General features: G+C 35.4%; 1 protein-coding gene across 1 annotated transcript in view; it reads left to right on the plus strand.

Annotated features, from left to right (window-relative positions):
* EYS (eyes shut homolog) overlaps window positions 1–16,467 on the plus strand; it is a 1,671,360-nt gene that overhangs the window by 587,507 nt on the left and 1,067,386 nt on the right. The window contains exons 18-19 of the mRNA XM_060167756.1: window positions 9,299–9,470; window positions 10,418–10,496. Of these exons, the coding sequence (XP_060023739.1) occupies window positions 9,299–9,470; window positions 10,418–10,496 (251 nt within the window). The remainder of the gene's footprint in view (window positions 1–9,298; window positions 9,471–10,417; window positions 10,497–16,467) is intronic.

Raw genomic sequence — 16,467 nt, forward strand, 5'->3', positions numbered from 1 at the left:
GCTGCAGCACCAAAAGCCTTTCATCCACACGGTTCAGAATAAAAGAGAGAAAAAATAGAAAGAAAGAATTAGTAGAAGTAGAAAGAAAGAAAGAAAGAAGGAAGAAAGAATGAAAGGAGGGAGGAAGGAAGGAGGGAAGGAAGGAAAAAAAGAAAGAAGATACAGTATGATAAAATATAATAAAGTTATTAAAATAAAAAATAATTATTAAGAAAAAAATTTTTAAAAACAAAAAATAAACAGACAGAACCCTAGGACAAATGGTGGAAGCAAAGCTATACAGACAAAATCTCACACAGAAGCATACACATACACACTCAGAAATAGAGCAAAAGGGGAAAAAATCATAAATATTGCTCTCAAAGTCCACTTCCTCTATTTGGGATAATTCGTTGTCTATTCATGTATTCCACAGATGCAGGGTACATCAAGTTGATTGTGGAGCATCCGCTGCTTCTGAGGCTGCTGGGAGAGATTTCCCTTTCTCTTCTTTGTTCTCACAGTTCCCAGGAGCTCAGCTTTGGATTTGGCCCTGCCTCTGCGTGTAGGTCACTGGAGGGCGTCTGTTCTTCGCTCAGACAGGACGGGGTTAAAGGAGTAGCTGCTTCGGGGACTCTGGCTCACTCAGGCCGGGGTGGGGGATGGGGGAGGGAGGGAAACGGAGTGCGGGGCAGGCCTGCGGCGGCAGAGGCCAAAGTGACGTTGCACCAGCCTGAGGCGCTCCGTGCGTTCTCCCGGGGAAGTTGTCCCTGTATCCCAGGACCCTGGCAGTGGTGGGCTGCACAGGCTCCCCGGAAGAGGGGTGTGGATAGTGACCTGTACTCGCACATAGGCTTCTTGGTGGTGGCAGCAGCAGCCTTAGCATCTCATGCCTGTCTCTGGGGTCCACGCTGTTAGCTCGCGCTCGTCTCTGGAGCTCTTTAAGCAGTGCTCTTAATCCCCTCTCCTCACGCACCAGGAAACAAAGAGGGAAGAAAAAGTCTCTTGCCTCTTCAGCAGGTCCAGGCTTTTTCCTGGACTCCCTCCTGGCCAGCCGTGGTGCCCTAACCCCCTGCAGGCTATGTTCACACCCCAACCCCAGTCCTCTCCCTGTGCTCTGACCAAAGCCCGAGCCTCAGCTCCCAGCCCCGCCCACCCCGGCGGGTGAGCAGACAAGCCTCTCCTGCTGGTGAGTGCTGGTTGGCACCGATCCTCTGTTCGGGTGTCTCTCTGCTTTGCCCTCCACACCCCTGTTGCTGCTGTGCTCTCCTCCGCGGCTCCAAAGCTTCCCCCCACAGAGACCCGCAGTCACTGCCCATGAAGGGGCTTCTAGTGTGTGGAAACCTTTCCTCCTTCACAGCTCCCTCTCACTGGTGCAGGTCCCGTCCCTATTCTTTTGTCTCTGATTTTCCTTTTTTCTTTTGCCCTACCCAGGTACGTGGGGAGTTTCTTACCTTTTGGGAGGTCTGAGGTCTTCCGCCAGTGTTCAGTAGGTGTTCTGTAGTAGTTGTTCCATGTGTAGATGTATTTCTGGTGTATCTGTGGGGAGGAAGGTCGTCTCCCGCGTCTTACTCTTCCGCCATCTTCTCTTCGTCCTCACATGCCTTTCTTGACTTATTCATTTAATATGACTTAAGAACAATAAGGGAGCAACATATATGAATTGAAATATTGTTTTTGCTTGTCTTAGCAATTTTGTCAAGGGTATTTTGAATCTTCTCTTCAAAAGTTCCTTCTAATGGCATAGTAATTGTTTTTATGATCTTTCCAATGAACTATGAAGTATTCTCCTGTCAAGCCCCATTCTTGTGGTAATGAAGTCTATGAGACGGATGCCCTCATTTAATCTTGGATTGATATTGAAGAGTTCCTCCCCTCATCCTTTTTATACAAGAGGTATGAAGATGTGAGGGGAGACAAGATTCAAATGAAATCATTATTATCTTTATTATTTTTATCATCAAATATTTATTGATACCTGTCCTTTGCCCAAAGCTCAAAGGACTATTGTAATGAATTTTAAAAGCCTTTGTCCAATCTTAGAATATTTATACACAGAAAAATAAAGCATCAGTAAAATTCCTTGGAGAGCTTTTGAAAATAGACATTGGGCTGCACAATATCCCCATAAAGTCTTTCCAAACAATGAGAATATTAGCAAAATGGTTGTTAATTAAATGCTTAATCCGTGCTTATTTAATCCAGTACTTGATAGATCATATACTTATTGACTGCCAATTCAACACTTAATAACATGGGGGGTGCCTCTTGAGATCAATATGTAATCTAATTATTCTTGTTTTATGGCATTTGGAATATAAATTCAAACTTTATTTCACATGGTTTTATCTTTGTATCGTCTAGTATTTCCATTTAAATATTGTAAAAATAATTTTCTTCTCTCTTTTCCTATTCATATGTCCAACTGTTTCACTATTTTTACATATTAGTCATACGTTAAATTCCCTCTCTGATAGTTTCAACTTCTGCATAATGTTTAGGTCTCATTCCATTGATGATAGTTTGTTTCTCTTGTTTTTTTGAACACCTTATAATTTTTTATGGAACTACCTTTAAAGAACAAGATCATATGTTTCCTTAGATTATTCCTTAAAGAATGTCATGTACCAGAGGACCAAAATGGAAGCATTGTATATAATAGTCGAATTCTTTTAAGTATCGATAATAATAAAATATATTGTTATAAAATACTCATCTTGGTTTAAAGAGGCTCTTATTCCATTATTTAATTTTGCAATTCAAAACAGTTACAAGTGGCAATTTGAATTTTCAAACTCATTGATTCCTAAGTTCATTTTGTGATTATTATGTGCTTGTATTAATTTTACTAGGTCATTTGTAAATATTATCTTATGTAAGTTATAATCATTTTTAAAATGTTACCACTATTTGGATGTATTCAACAGGAAATAGGCAGGTTATTTGATCATTGACAACATGAAAAGATTTTTATTTGGTATTTTGTATAAAGTAAAAATAAATAGGTATAAGCTCTGTCATCAAATAACTAATAATCAGCTATGAAAGATAAGGCAATAATTCAAGCAAATATAGTTTAACTATAAATTGTTAAATGTTGTTAGCTATTTTTATTAGGAGATATCAGTGGAAATTTATTAAGTTAGAATTTTTGTAGGACTGGAATTAAAAACAGGCTTTATTTTTTATTTATTTAATATTTGTTTTTATTATTATTCTGTGAAAGAAGTAAGGTAATCTGATAAATTGGGACTAAGTTAGGGTAATAGGACAATCAAGGAAAAAATATATTTAAGAGATGAGTGCCAAAGAGTAGAAAGGAATCATTTATGGAAATGTTTTCTGGAAATAATATTTCCAAAACATGGGAACAGCAAATACAAAGGCCCTGAGGCAAGATGAAGTTTAACTGCAATCAAGAAACAAAAAGAAGCTAAAAGGTTAGGTCAGGAGATAACCACACAAATTTACGCCAGCTGGTCCCTAACTTCAAGTACGTGGATATATTCTTGAGGTGAGTTAGACATATATATCATCCAAAAAACAAAAAAAAAAACCGTTGACTCCAAAATTACCCTGGAAATTCTGAGTGAGACTCTTTACAAAGGCACAACCATATTAAAGATCAAAGCCATAATTCTCCAAACTGCACTCTGGCCATCACTTGCAGGCATTTAATGGGGGTGTTTAATATCCTCTCTAAAATATGGGGCAGGAAGAACAAACATCCTAGCATGTCTGCACCGTGCACCTAGTGTCTCACAATTGAAAATTAGCTGGAGCTCACCCTGCTGATGGCTTTGCCGTTTTTTTTTTTTTTTTTTTTACCTTTCATTGAGTCCCATCTCTTTTAAGAACTGGGATATATTTTTTGAGGGAAGTAAACTATAGGAAAATTCAACTGACAGAGATCATACTGTACTTGACTTTTCTGTTCTTTGCTACATTTATTTGTTGAGACAAGCGTCTGTTCTTAGCCTATTTTTAATGGCTCTGTTAAATATAATGGACACACAGTAAACTGCACATACTTAAAGAGCACAATTTAAGTTCTGAAATATGCATATACCCATGGAACTGCCAAAACAATGAAGAAAAGGAACATATACACCACTTGCAAGTGTTTTTATGCCTCATTTATAAAGTACTTATTTTTCCCCACATTCCACCCCTCCACATCCCCAAGTGACCACTGATATGTCTTTTTTTTCACACACACACACACACACACACACACACACACACACACTGTATTTTATTTTTACAAGAGATAAATAAACCGACACCAAGCATTGTAAATGGATGACCACAACAAAAGCAACAATGATTGCAATTACCAAATAGGCAGAAATGGAGACATAACAATACAGGCAGAATTATCAGGAGTAAACATGGATATAAGAAAACATAATGTTTAATTCTAATCTAGTTTTATGAAAGCAGTGGTCTTCACATCTACCTGTGCTTTAGAACCAGCTGGAAATATTTTCTTAGTGAAGTTTGTCAGGCCTACTTCCCAGAGATTCAGAATTGGGAAGTTATAATTTTAAAGACTCCACAGGTGATTCTATTATTCAATCAGGTTTGTAAACTAGGGGACTAGAGTAGTTGACAACATCAGAGGAATGGTAAGAAAGGCAAGGTTGACCCAGAGGCTAAGAAGACAACATTTATTTCAGTATGCAGTAAAGGGTCCATAAAGTACTTTGTTAGGATAACACATGTGAAATGAAAAGGGTTAGGAATCAGAAAAGTCATTTTGGGAAATTTTCCAACATATAAGACTAATCAGTGGGGAGAAGTTGGGTGAAGATGGCTTGGAGAGAAAGTAAGGGAAGGACCAGAGGTTGGAGAAGAGTTAGTTAGACAGATAGATGATACATACAGAGAGATAAAGATGTATTTATTTACATATATTATTTGTCATAATGGTGTTGGTGCATGTAAATATCTTACTGAACATGCTTCTCAATTTATATACTTTAATGGCTTATTTCTGCAAAGGATTTTTTATTTCTGATGTGAAAATCTCTAATACAGAGACAGGCATTGAGGTAATCTGGTCAAGAGGGTTTTGACCCAGGCAGGGGCATGGAAAGTCCCCCAAATTACACAGGTAACCATCTACTCTGCTTAGAAAAGGAGTTGCCTATGTTATGAATGAAATTAAGAACTCTAATTTTAGAATAGCCAATTAAAAACCATCCTAAATATAAATTACTGTAGCCACAAGGCAAGCAACTGGATAGCAGGAAAGAACAATAGGTCAGACAACAAAAAGCAAAACTTTCTTGTGCTATTTCTTCTCTTGACAAACAAAATCCACAATGCTCATTGTTAAGTTATTGGGAAATATCTGTTACACTATAATGGAGGTAGGCTGTGATGATACACACCACGTCAAAGAGAACTATGGAAGGAGTCCAGAACTATGGCTGGCACAAAATAGATGCTCAATAAGTATGTGTTAGATAAATTAATGAGCAGCAGGAAGTAAGTGACATAATATAAGGCAAATCAGGCAAAGAACTGAGACAAATTTTGAACAAGCCTTTGGGAATGTCTAATAAATACTAATTATCTTTTATTTTAGATTTGCTTGGATTCGTGGACACTATGTCAAAGCATTTGTATTTTAATCCCATGAAGAAGATAAATGAATGTGTCATTATAACAATAATGTATTATAAATATCATTTATTATCTTCTATGTGCCCCTAGAAATGTATATATACTTCCCATATATCTGTAAACTGTTCTATAACATAGATATTTTGATCCACAGTTTACAGATGAGAAATTTGAAGTTTTGATGTCTTGGTAATTGTTTTTATTGCGTTTAATTTTGGGTTACCTTTTTACTTTTGGAACAAGATAATGGTTTTCCATTTATGGTGTTGATATAAAATTTCTATTTTTTTCCAGATCTATTAAGGTATAGTTGACAAAGAAACTTATAAGCTTTTAAAGTGCACAAGGTGATGATTTTATATACATATACATTGTGAAAGGGCCGCTCCCACATAGTTAATTAACCCATACAACACCTCAGAATTTTTATCTTTCCTTTATGTATATGTGAGAACATTTAGGTCCTATTCTCTTGACAAATTTCAATTATACAGAACAGTACTATCAACTTAGCTACCATGTTATACATTAGATCCTCAGGCCTTATTTAACTTAGAGCTGAAAATATGTACCCTTTGGCCAACCTCTCTTTATTGCCCATACCTCCCTGGTTCTGGTTCAGGCAACCATTTTCTTCTCTTTTTCTATGAATTGTTTGTTTGTTTGTTTTTGGTCCCACATACAAACGACATCATGCATGATTTGTCTTTCTCAGTCTGACTCAGCTCACTGCTCTCAAGGTCCATTTGTGTTGTTGCAAGCAGCAGTCTTTCCTTCATTCTCACAGTTGGTAATTATGTACGGGGAGCTCATTTTGAACTGAAGTTCAACACTCTCCACACCTTCATGTCTTTTTAAGTTATCACGGAAGCTTCTCTGCTTGAAGATAGAAAAAAATAGAAATTTCATTAAATAATTCCCCTTGACTACACAGGCAAGACAGACCTTTCAGACACACACCTAGGAGGAATCACCTCATTTCAGATTCTGAGTCTCACCATTGCAAGGACTGAGATTTCAAGAATTGCTTTGTTCTTGCTTGGGAAGGGGCAGAGACTTCTGAGGAAAATAAGCAAACGAAAAACAATTTTTTTGGCCGTGTGTGCAGCTTGCAGGATCTTAGTTCCCCGACCAGGGATTGAACCTTCACTTTTGACAGTGAAAGCACAGAGTCCCAACCACTGGACTGCCAGGGAATTCCCACAAACAAACAAAATTGACATGAAAAACAAAATATAAACACACACACACTCACAACAATGACGTATTTACTTAAAAAGATTTCACTGAATTCCATATTGAACTAGACACAAAAACCATGCCCTAATGGAGCTAAGTTTATAATGGGGAAGAAAGACAAAAAGAAAAGAAAAATGAGTAAATCTCATAGAATGCCAGAAGGAGATTGTTTGCTATGGTGATAAAATAAACATAAAACAGGATAATGGTGATTATGGGTGAGGAAGGGGATGCAATTTTAAATAGTGTGGTCAAATAGGCCTCCTTGAGAAAACAACATTGGAATAAAGACCTGAAGAAATAAAGGAGTGACTCTTGTAAATATCTAGGAAAAGAGAACTCTAGAAAAGAGGAACAAAGTATTTGAGGTCAGCGCAAAGACAGCAGAGTAGCCAAGGGTGAGGGTAGAATAAGATGAAGTTAAAAAGTTAAAAGGGGACCTGACTTGTATGGTGCTCAAGGACTATGGTGTTAAAAATGAAAAAATAAATAAATAAGTGTTTACAGGGATCAAAATGTTCAGGTCAATCAGTCATTACATTCTTACCCTCTCTGGAGGCTACTTGGGGGGTCAAAGTATCACCACAGCTTAATTAATGAATAAAGCATCAGGTGAGAAAGTTCCTCAGGTAATGTTGGTGATGTGTTCTCCAGCTACACTGACACATGTTTGCCCTCCATGGAGATGCGTCTCCTGTCTCCAAATAGCACTGGATGCACCCTAAACAATTCTCTTTATAACTCTGCATCTCAACCCCACTTTTGTGTTAAGTAGACCACCTCTTCTTAACTGAAATTTCCATCACTGATTTTGCCAGCATTTGTACATAGTCCTACAGAAAAACTTTTCACTTATCTTCTTAATTGGAATAATATGTCTCTGGAAACACCTGTATCACTTATTTAATATAACATAGTGGTATTGAAAAAATTTGTCTCAAGAAAATGATAATAATAAAATGTTAAATGTGTACAAGGCCCTGGGCTATTTGTTTAAGTACATGGTTTTACATTATTATTCCAATAAACCTATGATATACTAATAAATGATTCTCATTTACAATGAGAAGTTTCAATGATCGTGTCTGCACTAAATATTAATATAGTCACAAATAGCTGCCATTTCTTGAGGGAGGACCATTAATTCCCATCTCATTTATGTTGGGCTTGGTCACGTGACTTGGATTGGCAAATTAATATATGTAGAAGATTTAAGAAGCAGTGTATGTACATTTTTCCTTCTTCAACAATGCCAAGTACCCTTTTCCTTCTTCAACAATGATGGCAATCACCCAGATAGAGGATGCTCCATTAACCTGGGTCCCAGTGTGAAGATAATATAAACTGGATCTGTAGCTCACCTTTGCCATGGAATACTAGTGAGAAATAAGCCTGTGACATGGGCCACTGAGACATAGAGAAGTAGGTCCCTTTTTATTATTATTACTGCAACCTAATATAGTCTGTTATGTCTGTTTATTCCACACCCTGAACCTAAATCTTGATGGTCTTTTTAAATATGGATGCAGATTTGACTAATTCACATATATTAATTTTATGGTATCATTAATATCCAAAGTTCTATATAGGTAGTGACAGTTACAGTAAAAAAAATAAGATGTAACCATTAAAAATAGAATTTTGACTTGAAAACTGATTATCTCTAAAGAGAATTTCCAAAAATATTTTTTTTGCATTGGAAGTTTCGTTTGCAATAAATCACAGACTCTCCTGGTGTGACCACTCTAAATAGCAGTCACTTAAATAGAAGTTCTGATATGGTATATAAATAAATAAAGTTATGATGTCACCTTGTGAAACGGTTGCATATCTGCCAATCACTCTGTCCCCAAACTTTTACCTGATATCCAAACAAATACTGAGATAGTCTTTCAAACTATTTATTTGAAACTATTTATTTGAAACTTTATTTTTTTTTGGTCTTCAGAAACACTTCAAAAACACTAGGTATTTAGCCAAAGTTAGATTACATTTAGAAATCTTAGTTCATTATTGACTTATTTCATTATTCATCATTGACCCACTAAGACCAAATATAGAAATTTCAAACTTTTAACACCTGTAGATAATAAATGTTTGACTATCAAGGATCATTACCAAAAAAAGTATAAATTAGTATTCACAGTGACAACTTGATGAAATTCATTACTTCACCTATATTTTTTAATAAACAACTCCTCACTCTAAAAACAAATCTTTTAAGTAGATTAAGCTTATGCTTTGTTTTCCTCATTCACTTTAAGTTAGTCTGAGAGTTCAGAGACCTAAACATGTTTAACCTTGAAAAAATGTTCTCTTTCACTATAAGATGTCAAATTATCTTTAATGGAGGGAGTCCTGATTTCTTGGTGACATTTTCTATAATGAACAAACTTTTGAGTTTTGCATTTAAATAGCCTGTTTATTTGTCTTGTCTCTTCTAATGTAGGCATCGATTGTGAAGTAAATATAGACGAATGTCTATCAAAGCCCTGTCTCCGTGACGGAACTTGTATTGATGGCATAAATCATTACACCTGTGACTGCAAGAGTGGGTTTTTCAGAGCACACTGTGAAGCAAAGGCAAATGACTGCCTCTCACATCCTCCTCTACATGGCAGGTAGCTATTTTTATTCTTCTATTATTAAATCTAAGAAGGCAAATTTAACTCATGATATTTAAAACTGAATCTCAAGGAAAAGTTGATAAAGGTAATTTTAATTATGCTTTTTCATAAAACAAGAGCTAAGTACAGTTAAGATGACAGAGGCTGCCCGTTTAACTTAATGAAATGCACTGATACATTATCTCTGCCCTTCTTTTATTTCTGCTCATTAGCATAAAGTAATTTTCAATAAATGTGAATTAATTGGACTTTAATAATCTTAAAAGTAATGCTCACAGTAATAGTAGTAACAGGTAGGATGATGAGAGATTCTATTATTTGTTCTGTGGAGGGATAATACCACAAACTTAGTATTTAAAATGTTCCTAAATAGACCAGTTCTTTCATCCCTATTTGCAGATAAGACATTTTGTGAATCTCTTTATAGAGTTGTATAATAACTATTCTGCTCATGGATAGAATATTAGTTTATGCAAATCTAGAGTGGGGATATTTCTAGAAGATGCAGGTGACAAGGAGGGATGACTCGAAGAGGCACACAGCTGCCTTCCTCAGCACCATTTTTCTTTCCTAGTCTTGCCACAGACTTTGTAAGCCAGAGAGAGAGGATGAAGATGGATAGTTCACTACAGTGCCGTTTGGCCCCAGCTGATTTCAGTTTCCTACATAAGCCCTAGACATACTTTTTTATCTTTTCAAGCTGTTTTTTTTTTCTTCCTTTCCATTGCCATGGGGAAGATGGCAAAAATGAGAATTGATTTGTTCTTTCAGTCCAGTCACCTTGAAGGATAACAAAGTAGAAATAGACTCTGCCTTCTATTGCTCATGGGAATGTGTTTTTTTTTCCTGACCTGGAAAAGAAAAAAACATTAAACAGTGAACTCTCTTGAAATTATCCTTTCATTGCCTTACTTATTTAAAAACATAATTCTGTGTTTCAGATGCATAGATTTCATTGATAAGTATCAATGTTCATGCAGTGCAGAATGGACTAGCTCAAGATGTAAGATCAAGATTAATGTAAGTTTTATAATTTTTACTAAATTTAAAGTAATTTAAAAGAAATACAAAACAGTTAGCAGATATGTGGTCCTATCAAAAAATCCATAAGACATTTGGTCCACACCAAAAGTTCCTTGATATTTGGTCCTGTCCAAAACGTTGTGAAATGGGCCAAATATGCTCTTGGACATATCCTGTGGGAAACAAGTTATTTGCTGTAGGTCTCAGAATCATTATTTCAGCACTTACTGATTATTTAAGTGCCTCTCACCTTTCCTTTGGAATTTCTTTTTTGGAATCTTTGCTGGCTCCAAACAAAACTAAAAATCATAGCTCTTTCACCTCCCCCTGCCCCGTCTATTGGTATTGTAAACTTCTGCAATATGGAGTCCTCAATCAACTAAATCCTGGAAGTGACCATTGTCCAAAGAGCTCAGAGGGCTTATGATTTTCCATCTGCCTCCCCCTCTCCGATCTTAGGACACACAGGTGTCTGTGGATGTGTAAGGATGAGGAGATTAAATGGATCCATACACAGCAAGGAGAAAAATAAGTACTGGATGGATGTACCAAGAGATGGGTACATGTAGAGAACCTTGACACCAGCAATGCTCTCAGAATCTGTCTTCTGATCTTCAGGCATAAGACATGATGTGATTGACACATGCTATTTTATGTGGAATGTGTCATCTGCAGAGAAGTTTTGGTTACCTGAAGTTTAAGACCATTCATAGTGGATGAGAATCTCATGTGCCTTCCTGGATAATGGGAAGTTCTTCCAGGTCCTTCCTGGCTGACAATGACATGGTAAAGGAAGGAAGCACAGGCATGAAAGACAGCCTTTGGCATTGTGAGACTATAGATATTTTATTTAAATCCTTCATGTCTCTTTCCTTTATCAGTAAAATACAGTTCTTATACTGCAGGATCATTGTGTGATGATACACATTAAATGTGGTTGATACTCAGTAAATGATGTTTTTGGAGGGAGAAACAGAATTGAACTGCAATTTTCGTAGTTACCTTCTGTGTGCTCTAGGACAAATTACTTGCAATCTGAAATCATGTTTTATCTATTCAATGAGGGAAATCATAGGAACTACCTCTTATGTTGTTGTGAGAATTAAATTATATAATGAAGGTAAATCAACTAGCACATATTTTGACACATTTTTGAAAGCCTAATAATTTATTGACATTTTGTGGATTTGATTCTAGATAGTGAAAGCCACACTTGATGTGGAGAAGGAGATGTTGTAATTAATAAATTCCCTGGTAGAAGATGCAGGAGGCATGTATCTTGTCTGCACTGTTGCATGTGTTGCCTGTGATAACCTCCAAAACCCTGTCTCTTGGTAGTGCAAATGTGGTATTTGTCTTCTGAATTAAATATATAAATAAAGAAATATTTTCTTTCTTATATGAATTTGTATATATTCACACCCACACACCCAGTATTATGAGAACAATTGTTTAATGCTACCTATATGCTTCTAGATGGTTTTTCATAATATTTTTATTTTAACATAAAGTTGAACTCATCATACTCCTTATTCAGTGACTTTTGGTTTCACCTAGTGTATCTTAGGGACCATTTCATTATAATACATGGAGTCATGACTCAAACTTTTCAGTAGCTACAAAGTGTTCCAAATAAGTGTTGAGGAACCACACTTATTTAATGAGAGTATGAGCATGCCAGCTTCCCTAGATCCTATCAAATGAAATCATTTTTTAAAAGTGTTGACTAATTTGATGAGGAAAAAGTAGCATGTCATTATTTTGATTTATATTTCACTGGCTTATTATGAAGATTGAACACATTTCCATATGATTATTCGCCACCTGTATTTCTTTGTGTGAGCCTTGTTTACTCACAGCCTTTGACTAACGGTATTTTTCTTTTGACTTGCCTGCCTTTTTTGGTTTTTATATACTATTTAAAATTATGGATAAAATCCACTAGATTCTGCAAAATTGCAAATCTTGTCTAGAGTGTGACCCCTCTTTCTTTACAAAACTTGTAAAGTTATGAGATTTTTGTATTTTTCTTTACCTTTTTCTTTATGATACTATGCTTTGCCTCTCTCCTTAGAAGGTCCTTTTATACAGCAATATTTAAATTATTTTCTTATATTCTCATTTATTACAATTTTACGATTAACAACACTTTTAGTCCTTTAATCCATTGTGAATATTTTGTTATAATTGATAAAAAGAAATATAATATTTTTTCAAAAATATAATCAATTTTCCAAGAACTTTTACCAAAGTATCTATTATTTCTGGATTGTTTTGGTATGCCTCATTTTTTTATGCACTAATACCTATATATGGGTCAATTTTAGGACTATTTATTCTGTTTTTCTTCTTTTTTAAAATCTTATCCTGCCATCTATATTAATTATTATAGTTCAATAAATTTTTTTAACTGTCATTTTACTAACACCGTAAGTATATTCCAAATGTACTTTTGGTCATTCATTCTGTAAATATTAAAAATGTATTATTTATGAAAAGCCAAAATACAGTAATTATCAGATATACCTCCTGCCTCACGAACTCCATCTGGAGATATGGATAAGGGGTATAGATATGTATCTTACTTAGCTCACCTATTTTTTGTAACTTTCTCTATGTTGCAATGCCCAGATTACAGCTTCTTTTTTGTTGTTTTTTTTCTTTTAATTTCTAAATTAACTTTATTGTGGTATAATTTAAATAAAACAAAATGGAACCATTTGGAATGTACAGATCAAAGAATTTTGACACATGTATACACTCATGTACCCACTACCACAATCAAGATATATAACATTCTATTATCCTAAAAGACTCTTGTGCCCCTTCCCAGTCAATTTCCAGCCTGCACCCCTGATCCTAGACAATTCCTGAACTGCTTTCTATCACTATAGACTAGATTTACTTTTTCTAGAATTTCATATAAATGAAATAATAAATTATGCATACTTTCATGCCTAGCTTCATCTAAGAGATTCTTCCATGTCATTGAGAATAGCAATAATTAATTCCTTTTAATTGTTGAGAAGGACTATATTGTATAATACATGATCTTGTTTATCCATTCATCAATTGATGCACATTTGCATTGCTTCCAATATGGAACTATTGTGAATAGTTGCTATGAACACTTGTGAACACATTTTTTTGAACATATGTATTCATTTATTTTATAACTAACAAATGAAGAGGAAATAGGCAGTCTACCTGAAAAAGAATTCATAATAATGATAGTAAAGATGATCCAAAATCTTGGAAATAGAATAGACAAAATGCAAGAAACATTTAATAAGGACCTAGAAGAATTAAAGTTGAAACAAACAACAATGAACAACACAATAAATGAAATTAAAAATACTCTAGATGGGATCAATAGCAGAATAACTGAGATAGAAGAGCAGATAAGTGACCTGGAAGATAAAATAGTGGAAATAACTACTGCAGAGAAGAATAAAGAAGAAATAATGAAAATAACTGAGGACAGTCTCAGAGACCTCTGGGACAACATTAAATGCACCAACAGTCGAATTATAGGGGTTCCAGAAGAAGAAGAGAAAAAGAAAGGGACTGAGAAAATATTTGAAGAGATTAGAGTTGAAAACTTCCCTAATATGGGAAAGGAAATAGTTAATCAAGTCCAGGAAGCACAGAGAGTCCCATACAGGATAAATCCAAGGAGAAACACACCAAGACACATATTAATCAAACTGTCAGAAATTAAATACAAAGAAAACCTATTAAAAGCAGCAAGGGAAAAACAACAAATAACACACAAGGGAATCCCCATAAGGTTAACAGCTGATCTTTCAGCAGAAACTCTGCAGGCCAGAAAGGATTGGCAGGACATATTTAAAGTGATGAAGGAGAAAAACCTGCAACCATGATTACTCTACCCAGCAAGGATCTCATTCCGATTTGATGGAGAAATTAAAAACTTTACAGACAAACAAAAGCTGAGAGAGTTCAGCACCACCAAACCAGCTTTACAACAACTGCTAAAGGAACTTCTCTAGGCAAGAAACACAAGAGAAGGAAAAGACCTACAATAACAAACCAAAAACAATTAAGAAAATGGGAATAGGAACATATATATCGATAATTACCTTCAATGTAAATGGACTAAATGCTCCCAACAAAAGACACAGATTGGCTGAATGGATACAAAAACAAGACCCATATATTTACTTTCTACCAGAGACCCACTTCAGACCTAGAGACACATACAGACTGAAAGTAAGGGCATGGAAAAAGATATTTCATGCAAATGGAAAACAGGTAACAGCTTCTGAAGGGCATTCATGGATTGATGTTTGAGTCTGTATTTCTAGTCCAAAGAGACAAGAGCAGTGGTGAAACACAGGCAGTACTGATTGAAAAGAACTCTCACATCAATATGTATCTGAAGCTCCTGGGAAAGCGTAAAAACAAAGTTTATGTAAGGGTTTCAGAGGGTAAAACACAAGCAAAAGTTTTTGTTGTCAACCTGATAATTTGAAGCAGGCTTAAAAATGTTAGAATTAATGCTAGAGAAAAGCAAATGCAATATTGGGTATGGAATGGATGCCATGGTTAGTGAAACATGTAGTTCAACTCTGAGTACACAGAAAAGAGAATAGAGTAATATGGAAATCAGGTATTTTCTTTTCTACTTTGTTGGGACTGAGAAGGATAAATACTCTAAGGGAGAAGTGTTTTGTTTTGAATATAAAATTATGTGTGTTAAGTACTAAAATGTTAAAAAAAAGATTCTAGAATAAAAAGAGTAATACATTCTCAGATGAAGAAAAACTAATCATGTGTAGAAGAATTAAAGGAAGTTTTCTAAACAAAAAGGAAATGAACAAAGAAAAGAACTGAATGTGTGTGTGTATCTGTATTTCCTCAAGTGTAAGCTGAAATTTATATGGGGCTTTTTATATAGTAAGAATTTTACCTTTTGTCTATCATATACATTATGTACATTTTCTCATTTTTTTGTTAATATTTAATTACTATATAGTGGATTTTTTTTTTTTTTTTTTGCGATAAGCGGGCCTCTCACTGTTGTGGCCTCTCCTGTTGTGGAGCACAGGCTCTGGATGCGCAGGCTCAGCGGCCAGGGCTCACGGGCCCAGCCGCTCCGTGGCATGTGGGATCTTCCCAGACCAGGGCATGAACCTGTGTCCCCTGCATGGACAGGCGGACTCTCAACCACTGCACTACCAGGAAAGCCCTATATAGTGGATCTTGACATTCAAAGGCTTTCTTTTTGTGTATCCAAGTGTACTGATATTTTTTCCAAAGGTTGTATGATTTGTGGCACGTTTAATAGGGACTTACTTGAGTTCTTCTAGTATTTGTCTCATCTTTTAATTCGCAATTAAGAGATTGGTCCATCAGTATGATTTTCAGCATAAGATTTGAGTTGGGATGTCCCACCAAATGCTCATCTATTTCCGAAATGTCATTGTAGGGAATATTTATCTCCTTTGATTGAAAACGCATGTTTAAAATAAGGGACATATCATAAATGGTAATATTTGTCACACACAGTTTCACTTTATCATTGCAGATTACTCTCCATTAATATATATAGTTCTACTTTATTCTTATTAATATTCCATTGTATGGAGGCTTCATATTTATTTAACCAGTACCCTCTTGATGAAGATTTAAGATATCTTAAGGTTATTGCCCTTAAAAATTATGTGTTTTAGATGTAGAATTTTGAGTTTTTTTCATACTTTATTTCATGGTAGGAAATAATCATTTGTCCTTTGAAAATTCTCTTCATGCTAATTTGTATTTTTGTGGGTATATTTCCTTTTGGCTTCACACCCTATTTCTTTCCCACAATATTTGTGTGTTTATTAGGAATCTCCTACATATTTTTCCTACGTATTTTCTCTATCTATTCCATTATTTGTCATGGGCCATAAACCTTGAATCGCCAGTATAAGGACAGACTTCCATCACTACTCACGCAAGA

This window comes from Lagenorhynchus albirostris, chromosome 12 (assembly GCF_949774975.1).
Source record: "Lagenorhynchus albirostris chromosome 12, mLagAlb1.1, whole genome shotgun sequence".
In the NCBI taxonomy this organism is placed as follows: Eukaryota; Metazoa; Chordata; class Mammalia; order Artiodactyla; family Delphinidae; genus Lagenorhynchus; species Lagenorhynchus albirostris.